Consider the following 13,906-nt stretch of genomic DNA (forward strand, 5'->3'; position numbering starts at 1 on the left):
CTCCCCTGAAAACCCAGGTGTAGGATGGATCTACCAGTGGTTGCTCTCAAGGTGGACACGCAGAGAAAGGAGAGTGACAGCTTCATCCTGCCCTAAGCTGGGCAACAGCTGTGTGATGCTGAGCTCCCCTGAACTGCAGGGAAAGGCAGTTCAGACAAGATGCATGGGCAGGCCTGGGAGATTTTAACATTTTATTCTCATGGCCAAGGTATCTCAGCAGTAAACACAAAAACTGCCTTTGAGAAAAGTTTTTACTTACTTAGTTGCCAGTTAACACAAACTTCGAATCACTGATTTGGGTATTCAGAAAAAAGCCAACCCCAAAAACTGAAGTAAACACCTTTCTTCCTCCTTCCTTTGGCTAAACTTCATCCAACATGTCCTCCACTGCTAGTCTCACCTCCCCTCCGCTGCAGTTCATACACAGTTTCTCCCCATTCATCCAGTGAGGTGATGGGTGGTGCAGGAGGTCAGGGTCAGCATGTAACTGTCTTCCCTTCTCCATGCTGGGTTTTCTCTGCTCCTCTCTGCTTCCCAGTGTGCCCTACCAACAAGGACTGGCCATGGCCACTGTTCCTTAGGGGTGTCCTACCTTGGCACAGGTCATCCACCATGGTCATGGTCCCTCCAGGACTGGACCCTTGGGCACAGAGCGTCTCCTTGCATGAACACGTCTCCCTCCACATCTCCTCCAGCTTTGTCCACATCTCCTTACGCTTCTCCTCACGTGTGTCCTCTGCTCTTTGTTAAACTTGTCTGAGCTGAGGCACTGCAAGGTCCTCCGGTGGGCTGGAGTTTTGGGGCACGATGGGTTGTTCTCATCAGTTTGAGATCTGGCTGGCAGCAGCCGTGAGGGGCAGAGCGAGCTGCCCACAGGCATCTCTGCAGGCCCCAGCTGCCTGAACCTGCCACGTATGCCCAACATGGCGCTCAGGGCATGAGCTTGTTGGCTGCTCCTGCAGGAACGCACTAAACCCTGCCATTTATACCCAATACAAAGGGCAGCTGAAAAGACGTTTCCCAAGGGGGCTGGAGGAGAGCAGCACATGACATGGCAGGAAGCCTGCGCTGGGGAAACACCAGACCAGCGTAATTAAGCTTATTCTCATAAGAAGTAGAGAGAAGGGAAATCAATCACTGGAGCAAAAGAAGCAGGGACAGTCACTTCTGCATACAGAGTTTTCAGAAAACACATTAAAAATTTATTTTAAATATATTATAAAAGGAAGTCCATTCAACTTTAAAAACACTAGGCATTCTATCAATGATTCCCGATTTATGAAAGCTACTACATTAAAGTGCTACAAGTCCTTTACCACCCCCAGATATTAGGCTGTTGGTCCTAATATGCACAAAATAAATATACACTGATTCAAGAGGCACCATCCAGATTTTTACAGATAAAATGCATGCAGTACAAGGAATAGACAAACTTAGACCTTATCACTGAGATCCTGGAGAATGCATTTTGAAACTAATTCCCTTCTCCACCCTAGAGGCTAAAGCTATTTATTATTTTTATTGTAAGGGCTAATGTTTTAGTCTGTTAGCTTGATCAGTTTTTATCTTATTTGCTGGTTGAAGTTCACATTTGCTTGCTCACTGATTTGGATTAGGATTTTTTTTCCTAGAGTTGAACTAGTAGATTTAAGACCACATAGATCCAGTGGCTTTATATAAAACTCAAAAATCCCTCACATCTGCTGGAATCGTTGAAACCTTTTGGGTCATACAGAAGCATCAAGAAAGCTCAAATGCAGCAAATAAAGGGGCATACTCAGCTAGCAGAACCAAAGGCAAAAAACAGATGTAGGATTTTTATTAGGATTTCTATAATCTATCATTGCCTAGTTTCATACACAGATCTCCAAGTTAAAGCGTGACACTACAAAGGAACAATCGGAGCAGGAGGTGAGGTTATTTCAGTTATACTTGAAATTTATAATGTGAATAAATCAATCTGGTTAATGAGAAATATGAAATGAATTGACAACTGTGTGTTGAATGCTGGTGGAAATTTCAGATCTCAGCTTTCCCATTCTCCACCCATTGCATCTCTCCCCTCCGCTCAAACCAGCTTGTTTTAAAACATGGACTCAACACTCATTAGGTCAGCAAATAAAGCACTTAAAGCTAAATCTTACACAGGCTGGGAAACTGCAGCGCACATTCCTTGCTTAAGATCAAGGAATAGGCCACTGGTAGATTGGGAGTGGGACCCAGTGCTCCTGACTCCCGGTCCAGCTCCCCGTTTGCTATGTATCCTGCGAAAGACCTTTTAATCCTACCCCCCTCCACGCCCCGCTGACATTAGGTTAATGACTCTGACATTAACCTAACACTACTCACCATTTTGGCAACAGTTTGCTAACTAAGAAGCTTTTCATGCTAAGTGACTGTTAAAATGGAACCTAGATTGCCACTTCTCAGATAAGGACCGACTTGGGCACCGCCAGGCTCCTTTGTTGCCAGTAGTTGGAAATACTGTAGGTGAGTAGGGACATGAATCATAGCAGTTGGGAGTGGATGTGGGACGCAAGGTGCACTTAAATCCCTTGTGCTAGCACAACCACACTGTTTCAGACACAACTTCACCAGGGCTCTTTCGACTGAAAGCGTGACAGGCTGACTGCTAGAGGCTGGCTGTTCTCCAGTCAAAACCATTCAAGTGTCTGTCCGCATCCTGAAAAACAATTTAAAACCAAAGCTTCTCCCTTTTTACCTAGCAGTTATGTGATTGCCCAGTATGACTTCTAGGAGATCCCTCTCCACTCTCCTCGGTGACGTAAGCCATCATAGCTACGATAATGCCTGTTTGACTTTCAGTACATGGGCATCTCAGTGCAGCTGGGAGGACGAAAGTTTGTTGACTGAAACTCTCCAGCAAAGGAAAGCAAGTCCTGTGCATGGACTACTGTAAAACAAACCAGGAGGAAAGTTAAGATGAGAAATTGCTTTCTTGCTACTTCTGTATTAGACATTTGAACACACCCTTTAAGTTTCCCAGCGATGGAAGGGATCGACTTTCTGAAAGCTTCAGATTTTATATCCCCTTGGAAGTATTTGTGATTTCTGATTTGGATACTTAGAAAATAAAATGCAGGATCTTGCATGCCAGTGAAATGCATGAGCCTTCACCACGAGGTGAAACATCCAACAGCTAACCAAGACATCCTCTGGTCTAGCTTTAGTTGTTACAGTGCACCAAGAGGAAGTCACCGTCCTTTCCAAGTCTTCCCATTAGGTGTGACAACCCCCTCCGAGTCATTAATGATACTGATATCATTATTGGTGGGTAGAGGAAACCCAGCAGCTTCTGAATTACCATCATTCACACAAATTTTGTACTTGAAGTCAGACATTTTAAAAAACACACACAAACTGCAAGTTTTTGCAAGAGTCAAGCTTTCTCTTACATCCTTATCTCCCAGCCCCTTCCCCTCTTCTCTCTTGTCCAGCAAGGCACTAGGAAGTGGTTCAAGTTTAAGCATTTGCTGTACATTTGCATTTAAAAAGGCACATCTTTATTTTAATGATGCTGTATTCCCCTTTCAGTAAGGCCCACACATTCTTCTATTATGGTGTGGAAAAGAAAGTTAATTTCCCAGGCATGAAAAAAGACATCTAAGAGCCCCAAACCTGTTACTCTGTTTGTAGGCCTTAGAGATTAGCACCAGTTATAAATCAACAAGAGCTTCAGGAGCAAATCAAAGTATCATTATGCAACATAACACATATCCAGGGGTCCCCCTGGTGTCTGGGGTTCTGATACTTAAAAGTAGCAGAATTTATGCAGCCTTGGAGAGAAGGGTTGTTTGAATATTTTGAGGAAAAAAATATGAAAACATTTATTTTGCATTAGATGATCACTGGTATTTAATCTCTAGTCTTGACTTGCATGCAGATGTGAAGTTTTGCTTATGTATTCATGCTTTAGCAATTTTGCTTACAAATAACCAAAAGTAATTGGAATAATTAACCAGATTGCCCAGCAAAGGCTCAATTAAAGATGTAGATGATGAAATACAGCTTCTATTTCTCAATCAGTGGGTGGTTGGCTATATTAACTCTTCTCATTAGTCAGCAAAGCCTCTAGGGTATTGAAAAGTATAATTGATGTAAATAAATTAATAGCTCAAAGCCCAGCGAGCCAGTCAGAAATGTACCGAATTTGTGGGGCACTTACCACACTCAGATCCCAAACCTTCAGAAAACAGATCAGATCAACCATACTGAGAAGGACCCAGCGGGACCACTCACACTAAAGCTCCAGTTTCCACGTACTGGTGGTTGGCTGTCAAACAGGAGTTGCCTCAACGATTACCTAATGTTTTGGTGCATACTGCTAAAAGCTGTCCTGTCTCTCCAAATTAAGATCTTTAAGTGGTAAAAGACCTGTTTATTACTGCAGTTCTCTCTGAAGCAAGCGTCCAGCAAGCCAAGCAGCTAGGACTCTCTTCACAAGGTGAACCCAAATACAAAGCAAGCCATGCATTTTAGAAACAGAAGCTAGTCCTCTCATTAGAAAACTAAGACACACAAAGTTGCAAGCTGCAAGCAGAATGACTTACAGTCCATCTACATCACTTGCTGATTATGTCCCAATTATATAAAACTAGCACTGTTCATGGACAAACAGCTGCTTGTTCCACAGGTATTAAAACATTCATAAAGACATCTAGTCAGGCTGTCTAGCGATCCACAGTCAGCACTACTAGACTAATAAGAGCATTAATAACTTAAGGAAAGCAACAGTCAGACACAAAGCACTGGAAAGTGGCTCTGTCTCTCACAGGAATGAAAAGGGATCCTAGTAACAGATATATTGTAGTTACTGAGAACATAAGATGTCAACCCTGTTTGACACTGGTCTCACTTCCATAGCAATACTGCTGCAAAACTGTCACAAGGGAAGCCTAGAGCTTGCTTGCTTTCTTCACTCCCAATATGTTGGGCACCAACACATTTGGAAGCCTGGTCCCAGCTGCAATGCAGTGCCCGTGTTTCCCTTGCTTCATGACTACGTGGGCCAGGTAAGTTGGCAAAACAGGTCAGACACGGTCTCAGCTGCGAGGATGAGAGAGGTGGAAGTGATTTTGAGCCTCATAATCAATACATCAGACTTGAGAGGCAGCTAGCTGTGTTCTAGTCTGCTCCCAGCTGACAGACACAGTACTACATCGCCTCAAAGACGGCTGAAACATGGGCGATGATCCTACAATTGGCAACATCAGAAAGGGCTTCTTCCTTCTGGAGCTCTGCTGGGGGAGTCAGCCTGCTTATTTCTTGACACCAGGCAAAAATCTCCTTGCCTTCCCAGGAGAGAAGGACACTCCAGAGCAGAGCTTCCCTGCCCCTCCAAGGAGGGGAAGTCCATGAACTGTGCTTACCAGGAGTCCCGGAGGGGTGCCCTGCTCCTACTCTGAGTGTGGGAGTGAGACAATTCTGGTTCAGTGTCTGGCAGATCCTGCAGCCAAACCAGAAGGGTAATAATACCTTGTGCTGCTAACTGACTGCACAAGGAACAGGGTACCCGTGAAATTGGCCCATCAATTCCACATCTCTGCTTAAGCAAACAGATTTCCAGTCACAGTAAACTGTACAGTGCTGCAGATGTTGGGAAAGGAGCGGAGATTCATAGCACATTCCCACAAGGCTAGAACACTACTGACCACAGAACTCATGACTGCAACAAAGTACAGACTGAAGAACAAATGGATAAAGACCAATGGCTTATCTCAGCCCCGACTTAATTATCCTGAATTAATCTGCTCACACCAACTGTGAATTAAGTTAGCCTTCAAACCTCTAAAGGAAAAACGGAAGTTGCCTTCACATAGTAGATTTAACTCTGAGAAACCCTACATGTGTCTGTACTAAAAAGATCCTGAATATGAGGCAAATTTGGAACCTCTTATCCAAAGGCTCTTAGTAAAAATCTTCACCTGTAAGAACTGTGCTTACTTAAAAACCTTCTGCTAATCTTTCACCTTGAAGATTCAACAACGAGTGACAAACTGACTGCGAAGTGAATGGACCAGAAACCCAGAAGCTTCATCACTAATAACTACAGCGATATTCCCAACACTTGGCTGCACTTCCACTAGAGCTCATTCCTTTATCAGAGCTATGATCTGGAAAGTAATAATACTCAACCTGTTTGAAATCTACTTTGGCTTAGGAAAAAAAAAATATTCATTTCATTTTACATTTTGATGGCCTTTTTTTTTTGACGTCTATGATGCTGGAGGATTAAGTCTTGTATTCAAGATTTTACTTAGATGGACTTCGGAAGATAAAGCGCCTATGTGGGAACGCTTCAGTGGGTAGTATAGCAGCTACAAAAAGTCCTGGATAACAAAATCATTTAACACCAGACCCAGGTGGGAAACAAAACAAAAAAGCAGTTTGAATCACATTCAGACTCCTCTAAAAACAGAGTTTCTGTTCAGTCTTAGCACAGAAGTGGCTCTGGCAAAGCCTTTAAAATTCCACCATCCCCAGAAGAGAAGGATGCAGCATCTTCACAATAAAGACTGGCCTGCTAGTTAACCTTCTCCTGAGATTCTCCCTTTTACCTTCATTAACTGTTTAAAAAAAAGTATTCTTAAAAAAATTTTTTGTAACCCTCCCCAGTAAAAACTATAATTGTAAAATATATATATATTTTCTCAGTCTTTTAAAGATCAAGATTTCTGTTAAATTTTTCTAAGACTGTTGAGTTTGTATGTTCAAATATCCACTGCTGTGTTGGAGATGAAGGATTGCAGCTATTCATAAAGATCTTTCGGTCGCTCTCACTGCAGTCCATACAGCTGCTGCTTACTGGATGGTAGAGGGTCTTGTCCTGGAGAAGAGAAATTTGATGTGAGGTTGCTAAGCAGAGAAGCAAAGCTGGTTTAAAACCAACAGAAAGAAGTCTTAAAAACCAAGGCAAGCTATTTTGTCACCTGGATGTACCTGAAGAAGTTGTTCCACACGTAAGTGGTTGGCAAGTGTCAGGGTCCATTCCCAGCCCTTTCAACAGTATCCAGCCCAACCCTCACATCTGCACTGGAAAGCTCTCAAGCTATGTCTGAAGCCAGGCTCTCCAGCCTACAGGCTCACATCCCGCTGCAGTCGCTCCATGCACTGCGCAAGGCCTGGGATGGGGCATTTCATCAAGAACTTACTTGCCTGTTGGCCACAAAGGCATTGCGTAGTAGGAGAATGAATAAATCCTTATCTACTTTTGGTATCATCTTGTAGTATTCAGGACAAACTAATAAACACAGCACACCTCTTTGCAAACAGGTTTTGCAAGGGTGTTGCATCACCTCCGTGCCAGCTGTGGACAGGACTGCAAGGAGAGTGTCCTTCTGCTTAGCAAGCCCTGGAGAAGCAGTCCTCACCATTTCTAACGGTGGAACAGGGGAGTTACCTCTTTCTAATCAAGGGTAATTAATGGCACAATGACAACAGATTGTCTGTAGATTCTCTTATCACAGCTACATGAAGAGAAGGAATAAAACACTTAAAGTGGTGACACTCTAAGGAAACAAGTCTGTGTCTGGCAGATCCTGCAGCCAAACCAGAAGGGTAATAATACCTTGTGCTGCTAACTGACTGCACAAGGAACAGGGTACCAGTGAAATTGGCTCATCAATCCCACATCTCTCTCAATATGAGACCTTAAATGAGAATACGCATACACACACGCACACTCACTTTTCGGTATCTCCAGAGCTGGTTCCCCTTCATTCCATGACAGTCATAGAGGGTCACAGGGCTGCTGTGGGAAATGGCATCAAAACAAAACTTCTTGGTATGCTGAGGATCCCCAGGACGGATGTCTTCTCTCCAGCTGAACGTGAATACCTGCCAGGAAAAACAGGGCGCTCAGGATGGCTGGTACTGGGTACGGCGGTTTCCCCAGCAGAACGACGTTCCCTTCTTTGCCCACAGGGTGGGGATGGCTTCAGGGAAAGGACAATACCTTCTGGAGGAAAAACTACTTCCACCTCTGGGGACAGGGACTACTGACGAGGGGAGTCTGTAACAGGTACCCCGCGGACTGCCACGCAGCATGCTAAATGAGACCGTGCTGCTGCAAACAGCTACGCTAGTTAGCTTGGGTACTAATCGCAGCCTGGAGTGTCTCTGCAATGCAGACGTACATCATGGATTAAGTGAGCAGCTGACCAGCTGCAGCACTTCGCATCTAGCAAAAGAGGCAGAGAGCTCCAGGAGCTCCGAGTTACAGCTGGCAGCAAATACCCGGGTCTGCACAGACAGCCTGCAGTCACCTTGAGAAGACTCTGGCCCACACCTTCCGTGACAAGGGACCTGGAGGCCTACAGCTCCCCACCCCACTCCACAGGAGTGTCAGAAGGGTGATCACTAGGGCAATGCTTCCTGGTGCTCTCTTCTACTGACCCTGCAATGATCTCTCAGCACCGTCGGGTGAAATGAGAGGAGGGATACAGAAAAGAAGAGAAAGGGTTTTAGCTCTAGTAGCTAGGCACAACCTATCAATGCCTGGCAATGCTGTGGCCTTGAGGAAAGTTGCTGGATGCCAGCACACGTGGCCTGGAGATCCCTGAGCCACAGGGATCGGACCATAGGAGAACAGTTGGTGGAAGTACCACCACACGCATGCTCGGTTCCTTGGCATTTTTTTTTTGGCCACGGCTTGGGGCAGTAGTGTGGTCAAGCTGCATCTTCAGTCTCATGATCATGGCTTGGCTTACGACAAGCTAATGTTTTAAGCATTGTAGGACTGAATCTCACAAAAGATAAACTTGTTTCAAGGCAGACTCTGCTGTCAAGCTTTTGCTTTATGCTTTGACAAGGACAGCATCTCTGCCAAGGGTGCAAGTGTCCTCTGTGACCAGCACTAGCCAACGTGGTTCTGCAGGGCTACCAGCCAGCACAAACCTCTCTCACTCCCCGAGGGGAAGGGCTGTTCTGGGGTCTCCTTTTGGAGCCAGGTGGAGGAATGGTCCTCCCTTCAGAGAGATCTCATGGCGCAGTAAGGAAGACTAGTAAAGAGCAGGGTGCCACTATTTGAAGCAGCATGGCCAAAAACTTTTGCACAAAGAAGCTACTTTATCTCCCTTTTAAACCGCTCTTGGGAGAGAAATTACCAATCATTCAGGCTCAATGCTACACAGAAGTTCAAAACATATTCTCCCCCTAAACATAAGCCAACACTAATTGTTCAAGATCCTCCTGCCACAAGAGAAGCTTAGTTTTGGACTGTGCCTGAGTAAATTGGTTTTGTTTCTAGTTTTCATGCATCAAAATGGGTATGCAACAACCCTCTGTCTCCTACTACTGAAGCCATTCCCCTGAAGAGTTATGCATGGCTCTGTAATAGAGGCATTGTTTTCTTGATCTTTTCTCAGCTCAGCTGCTACAGTTTAGACAAACTAATATTTCCTTCCCTTCTGTTACAATAAAACTGTCATTTCTGGCACCTTATATGTTGAGAGGGTGAATCTATAGCCTGGCTGGTTTCATCTCTCTCCAGCAATGGTCGGGTGTTTATAATGCATTTGCCTCCTGTCAGAAGGATGATAGTAAGCGGTTATAGAATGCTCCTGCAGGTTCATTAATATGCATGATGCTCCTCTATCACTTCTTTCAGCACAACCTTTGAAGTTAATATTCACTTTGTTACATATTACAACTACCTTGTTACTGGTTTCTTTTATTATTTTGGCATATTTTTTCTTGCTCTTTCTTTTGTTCACTGTGAGAACTTCAAAGCAGAGGTAAAAGCTGTGCATGAAGCCTGCCAGACCCTACCACAAGCACAAGCCACATCCTGCTACAAACCCATCAAGTATAATTAGCACAGTGCACAGCACCCTCTGCTCACCTCAGAGAGCTCTGCAAAGGCCTTCCTTCTTAAACATTTGTTCTTATAAATTCGCCCTCCCCAAATTTATTTAGGGGCCAATGATTTATCAGAGGGACTGTTACCTGCACGTTGTTCCATGCTGCCTCTCCTCTGTCCTTCACACAGTTTTCCAGCCTCAGGGGGGATCCCAGGGCTCCATGCTTAGTATCCACACACAGCCCAGTTCCTACATTGCGTATCTGAAATAGTAAATTAGTCACTGAATCTCCTACTCTTACCAAGTGACAGGAAAGAAGACTTAAATTGCCTCAAATAGTGGCAGCATTTGTATGAAGACAGTTTTAAGGTTCCTCACTTTGTGCATCTGAGCTGGCGAGAAGAAAGCACCGGAACTCAGAACAGGACCCACCGCCAGCTGTACAACAGCCTCCAGGACACAGCAAAACCCATTAGCTACAGAACTGCAGAGCCCACTGTGTTGTTGTGTGTGACAATCCCCACGACTATGCTCCTGGGGTGATTCTTTTCCCAGAACACAGTTGACTTTCAAAAACAGGGGTGGTTTTCCTGGCTTCCAGATGGGAAAGCTAAGGAGCAGAGTAGCTCGCCACAGTTGTGTAGCCCTTTGGAAATACAAGATTTCTACTATTGCTCAGCTGCCACCTCTCCCTAATCCTCCCTGTTGGCATGTTCTGCCTTCTACTAAATACACAACATGCAGCACAAGCCAAGTCTCTCTTCTCTTTGTAGTTGTGCACTAATAGAAACGGCTGCCTAACTGCTGTCTTTGATCAGGCCAATATAATGGTAGAGAAGTTCTGGTCTTTGAAATGTATCAAGCGGGATCTTTAAACATTCACTTGCCACCTTACTCACAGCAAACCGGTATTGGAGCACATGGGTAAGGCAACTTTAAAAAAAACCAAAAACACAGCCTGTTCGCCCACTGCAGATTTCGGAGCACAAACTTGCCTCTCCCCAAGCAGCTGCTGGAGGCTCCACTGGTGGGTAAAACTTTGGCAAGTCCCATGCGACCTCGTTCATGAACCACTTGAAGCTTTTGCAGTTGAGGTTGTTGCGAAGTTCCTTCTGAGCTGCGACGTCCCCTGCAGAAAGATGCCGGTACTCTGGTCTACGCTGGTATATGTACTCTGCATATTCGTCCATCCACACCTCAGCCACCCGCTTCAAGTTCTGTGTGGGTAACAGCCACATGTGAAAATGAGAGGCCAAACCACCTGAGAACAGTCTGCACAAACCACTGACATTAGCATTCAGAACAGCTCTCATGTTTTTGCTCAGAAAAGATTTTCATTCACATCCACTCTTTCTCACCAGCTTCGGGATGAAGATTATTTTTATTATTCTCTAGTTCCAAGGGATTTTTAGAAAGATATTTTCCGTGGAGGTCAAAACAGAATCCTGGCACTTGGCCATTATATCTAGTTCCTTCTGGCTAAGAAAAACAACATTAATCAAAAGTTGTTTTTTTTTTTTCTTTTTTTCTGTAAAGAAGCTAGTCAGAAAATGATGCTGGTAAATACCACTGGACATTCAAAGGTCCCTGACAAACAGCTGCTTTCTTAAATCCTTCTTATTGCATCTTTTATATTCATCTAGGAATGGGATTTGTAGTACTCCCTTCTGGAAAGCTTCAGTTCACAATATTCTTTCTTACCACTATTTTTCCATTTTCTTGGGTAAAAAGCTGTTTAAGAGGAACTCTGAGATATCGCAGGAATATGGAACTTTCAGGTGATGACCCTTCAGAATAGAAGCAAAGGGTTTACTTGCTGGCAGCAGTATATTTCACATAGCGCTGTAAAGCTTAATCCACTGTATAATTCCAAGACAGCAGTGAACACCACCCTCCTGAGGCACCCGCCCTACTGCTTGTCACAACAGACTCAAGAGACCGTTGGACCTTGAACTGTTCTCTGGCAACATCAGGCACGTTCTTGGTGCCGCACAGTAACGTGCCACGTGCAGTCCTGACTTCAGTGACCCAGCAGCACTGCCCACCTTGCAGGAAGGTGGTCAGTCCAGCAGTGGTCATTTACTACCAAAAGAATTAAGAGCGGATGTTAAGAATGAGCAGTGCTGACCCAGCCCCAAATGGAACCTATACACAACAAGAGCAGGTGTTTTTCTCAAGGTGACTGTAGGATCTTAGATGACAAGAAACAGCCTTTCCTACAGCAGTCCGCCATCTCCCTCCAGCACTGGGAGTATGCAAGAGCCAAATACTGAATCAAAAGAAATATAGCTCCTTCCTGAAGAGACAGCACAGACAGGAGAGCACTCTATCGCTCTGACAGGTCACTGCTGGATGGAGTAATAAATCCAAATCTATAACTAGGGCAACCCTATTAAACTGGGAAACATTTTAACACTGTGCAAGCCATAAGACTGGAAAACAGCAGGGTACCTCTCGTGTTTTTTAGTTTTGCAGCCTTCCTGCTCCTATAATTTTTTTTCTCCCACCAGAGGGCAATGCAATCCCTTCTCAATTTGGAAATTAACTGGAGAAAGCGAGTTGCACGACAGGCAAAAGCTCTTTCTTCTTTGGGATACACGAGATTAAGAAATAGGATGGCAGAGAATGTTCCATCGTGGAAAATTACAGCTTGCCCATTCAGTGGTCTGTGATGCTTGAAGTTGAGAGGTCTTTCAATCACCGAAACAGAATCGCCACGCTGAAGCCTGCTGCTCTCGGAGAGCACAGCTATAAAACGACTGAAGTATTATACAAATAAAGCCATATCTTGTTTTTATGGGTGATTCCATAGCCAGCTCCTGATCCCAAAGTCCCTTCCCAACACCTAGAAATGGCTGATGTCTGGAGCGTGGCAGCTGTCCGCCCATGAGTCTGCAGCTCCCTAGGCTCTCTTCCCTTTGTGCTACACATCCACTGCTGCAAAACTGCTCAATTTGATCACTGTACAAGTACAATTTATGGACTACAAAGCCTACATTTGCCTCCCATTGTGGGGTGAGAGGAGACAACAGCATGGTCACGTTGCAGTCAGACATCTGTCGTGGGGAACGCCATTGCCACTTACTCTTGCCAGGCTGACTCCGGTTGGAACCTTGTATGGAACGTATTTTCTGTAGATATGACCAACTCTAGAGCAAGGGATGTCCTCCATGCGACCCCCACACATCCATACCTGTGGAACAGCAAATATGCAGATTCACTTTTGGTTATATGGGAAAAAAAAAAAAAAGCAAAAAAAGAAGAAATGCTTTCAAGTCATGAAAAAACTTAACCCAGGTCTTTAAAGAATACTCTCTCCCAAATACCCTCCCCTCCTTAGTCTCAAATCCTATAACTACCTGCTTAGAGCCATGCAGCAAGCCTTGATTTAGCACAAGTGCTATCAAGTCCAATGGCTTAACAGTTCAATTTTTCATTCTTTAGAGAAAAGAACAGGAAAAAAAAAAACAAGCACCCAGAGAACAGCACACAGCACACTTTAAATTGATATATGTTATTACAGCAATGGTAACCACAATAGTTAAACTGGGCTGCCATATAAGACCTGGGTGTAGGTTCTGTGATGTTCCTGTAAATGGGAGGCCATCTCTGCAGTATAGGTCATGCAAAACACTCCAGGGAATTCACAAGCCTGTTCAAGTGCCAGAAACTGAAGAAACTGCTACATTTTCCTGTGGTTATCACTGCTTTCATATGGCTTCATTGCTGACATGCACTCATTGCTTTTGCAGACTTACAATTAGGCAGAAATCCCTGCCTGGTGAAAAACATAATTAGCTTTAAAAAAGCCCACTGGAACACACTGCTAGTAGAAGTCGACCACCTTGATGCTTGATTAACATCTAGATTAGGCCCAGAAGTTTCTTTCCCCATCTGGGAAGATTCCACTTTGTGCCAACACTCTCTAACAACTTTCTTTTATTCCTTATTTATAGCATGGATGTAATAATTTCGTCCAAGTGAAACCAAAGGAAATGTTTTCTGAACCAGCCAATCTACTTCATTAGATTTAAGAAATATACTCCTATGTGCTTCCCAGAGATATCTAATCAATACTTAAAGAA

The 13,906-nt window shown here is 44.3% G+C and overlaps 1 protein-coding gene across 1 annotated transcript in view; it reads right to left on the bottom strand.

Moving 5' to 3' along the window:
• Positions 1-6,679: 6,679 nt before the first annotated feature.
• Positions 6,680-13,906, bottom strand: part of GALNT10 (polypeptide N-acetylgalactosaminyltransferase 10) — a gene marked incomplete at its 3' end in the record, with an annotated part of 85,997 nt that continues 78,770 nt past the window's right edge. Inside the window, exons 8-12 of the mRNA XM_082006011.1 lie at positions 12,907-13,014; positions 10,817-11,038; positions 9,967-10,083; positions 7,708-7,857; positions 6,680-6,847 (exon numbers count right to left, since the gene is read on the bottom strand). Coding sequence (XP_081862137.1) covers positions 6,680-6,847; positions 7,708-7,857; positions 9,967-10,083; positions 10,817-11,038; positions 12,907-13,014 — 765 coding nt within the window. The remainder of the gene's footprint in view (positions 6,848-7,707; positions 7,858-9,966; positions 10,084-10,816; positions 11,039-12,906; positions 13,015-13,906) is intronic.

Source organism: Phaethon aethereus, assembly GCF_964289735.1.
Source record: "Phaethon aethereus genome assembly, chromosome: 14".
Taxonomy (NCBI): domain Eukaryota; kingdom Metazoa; phylum Chordata; class Aves; order Phaethontiformes; family Phaethontidae; genus Phaethon; species Phaethon aethereus.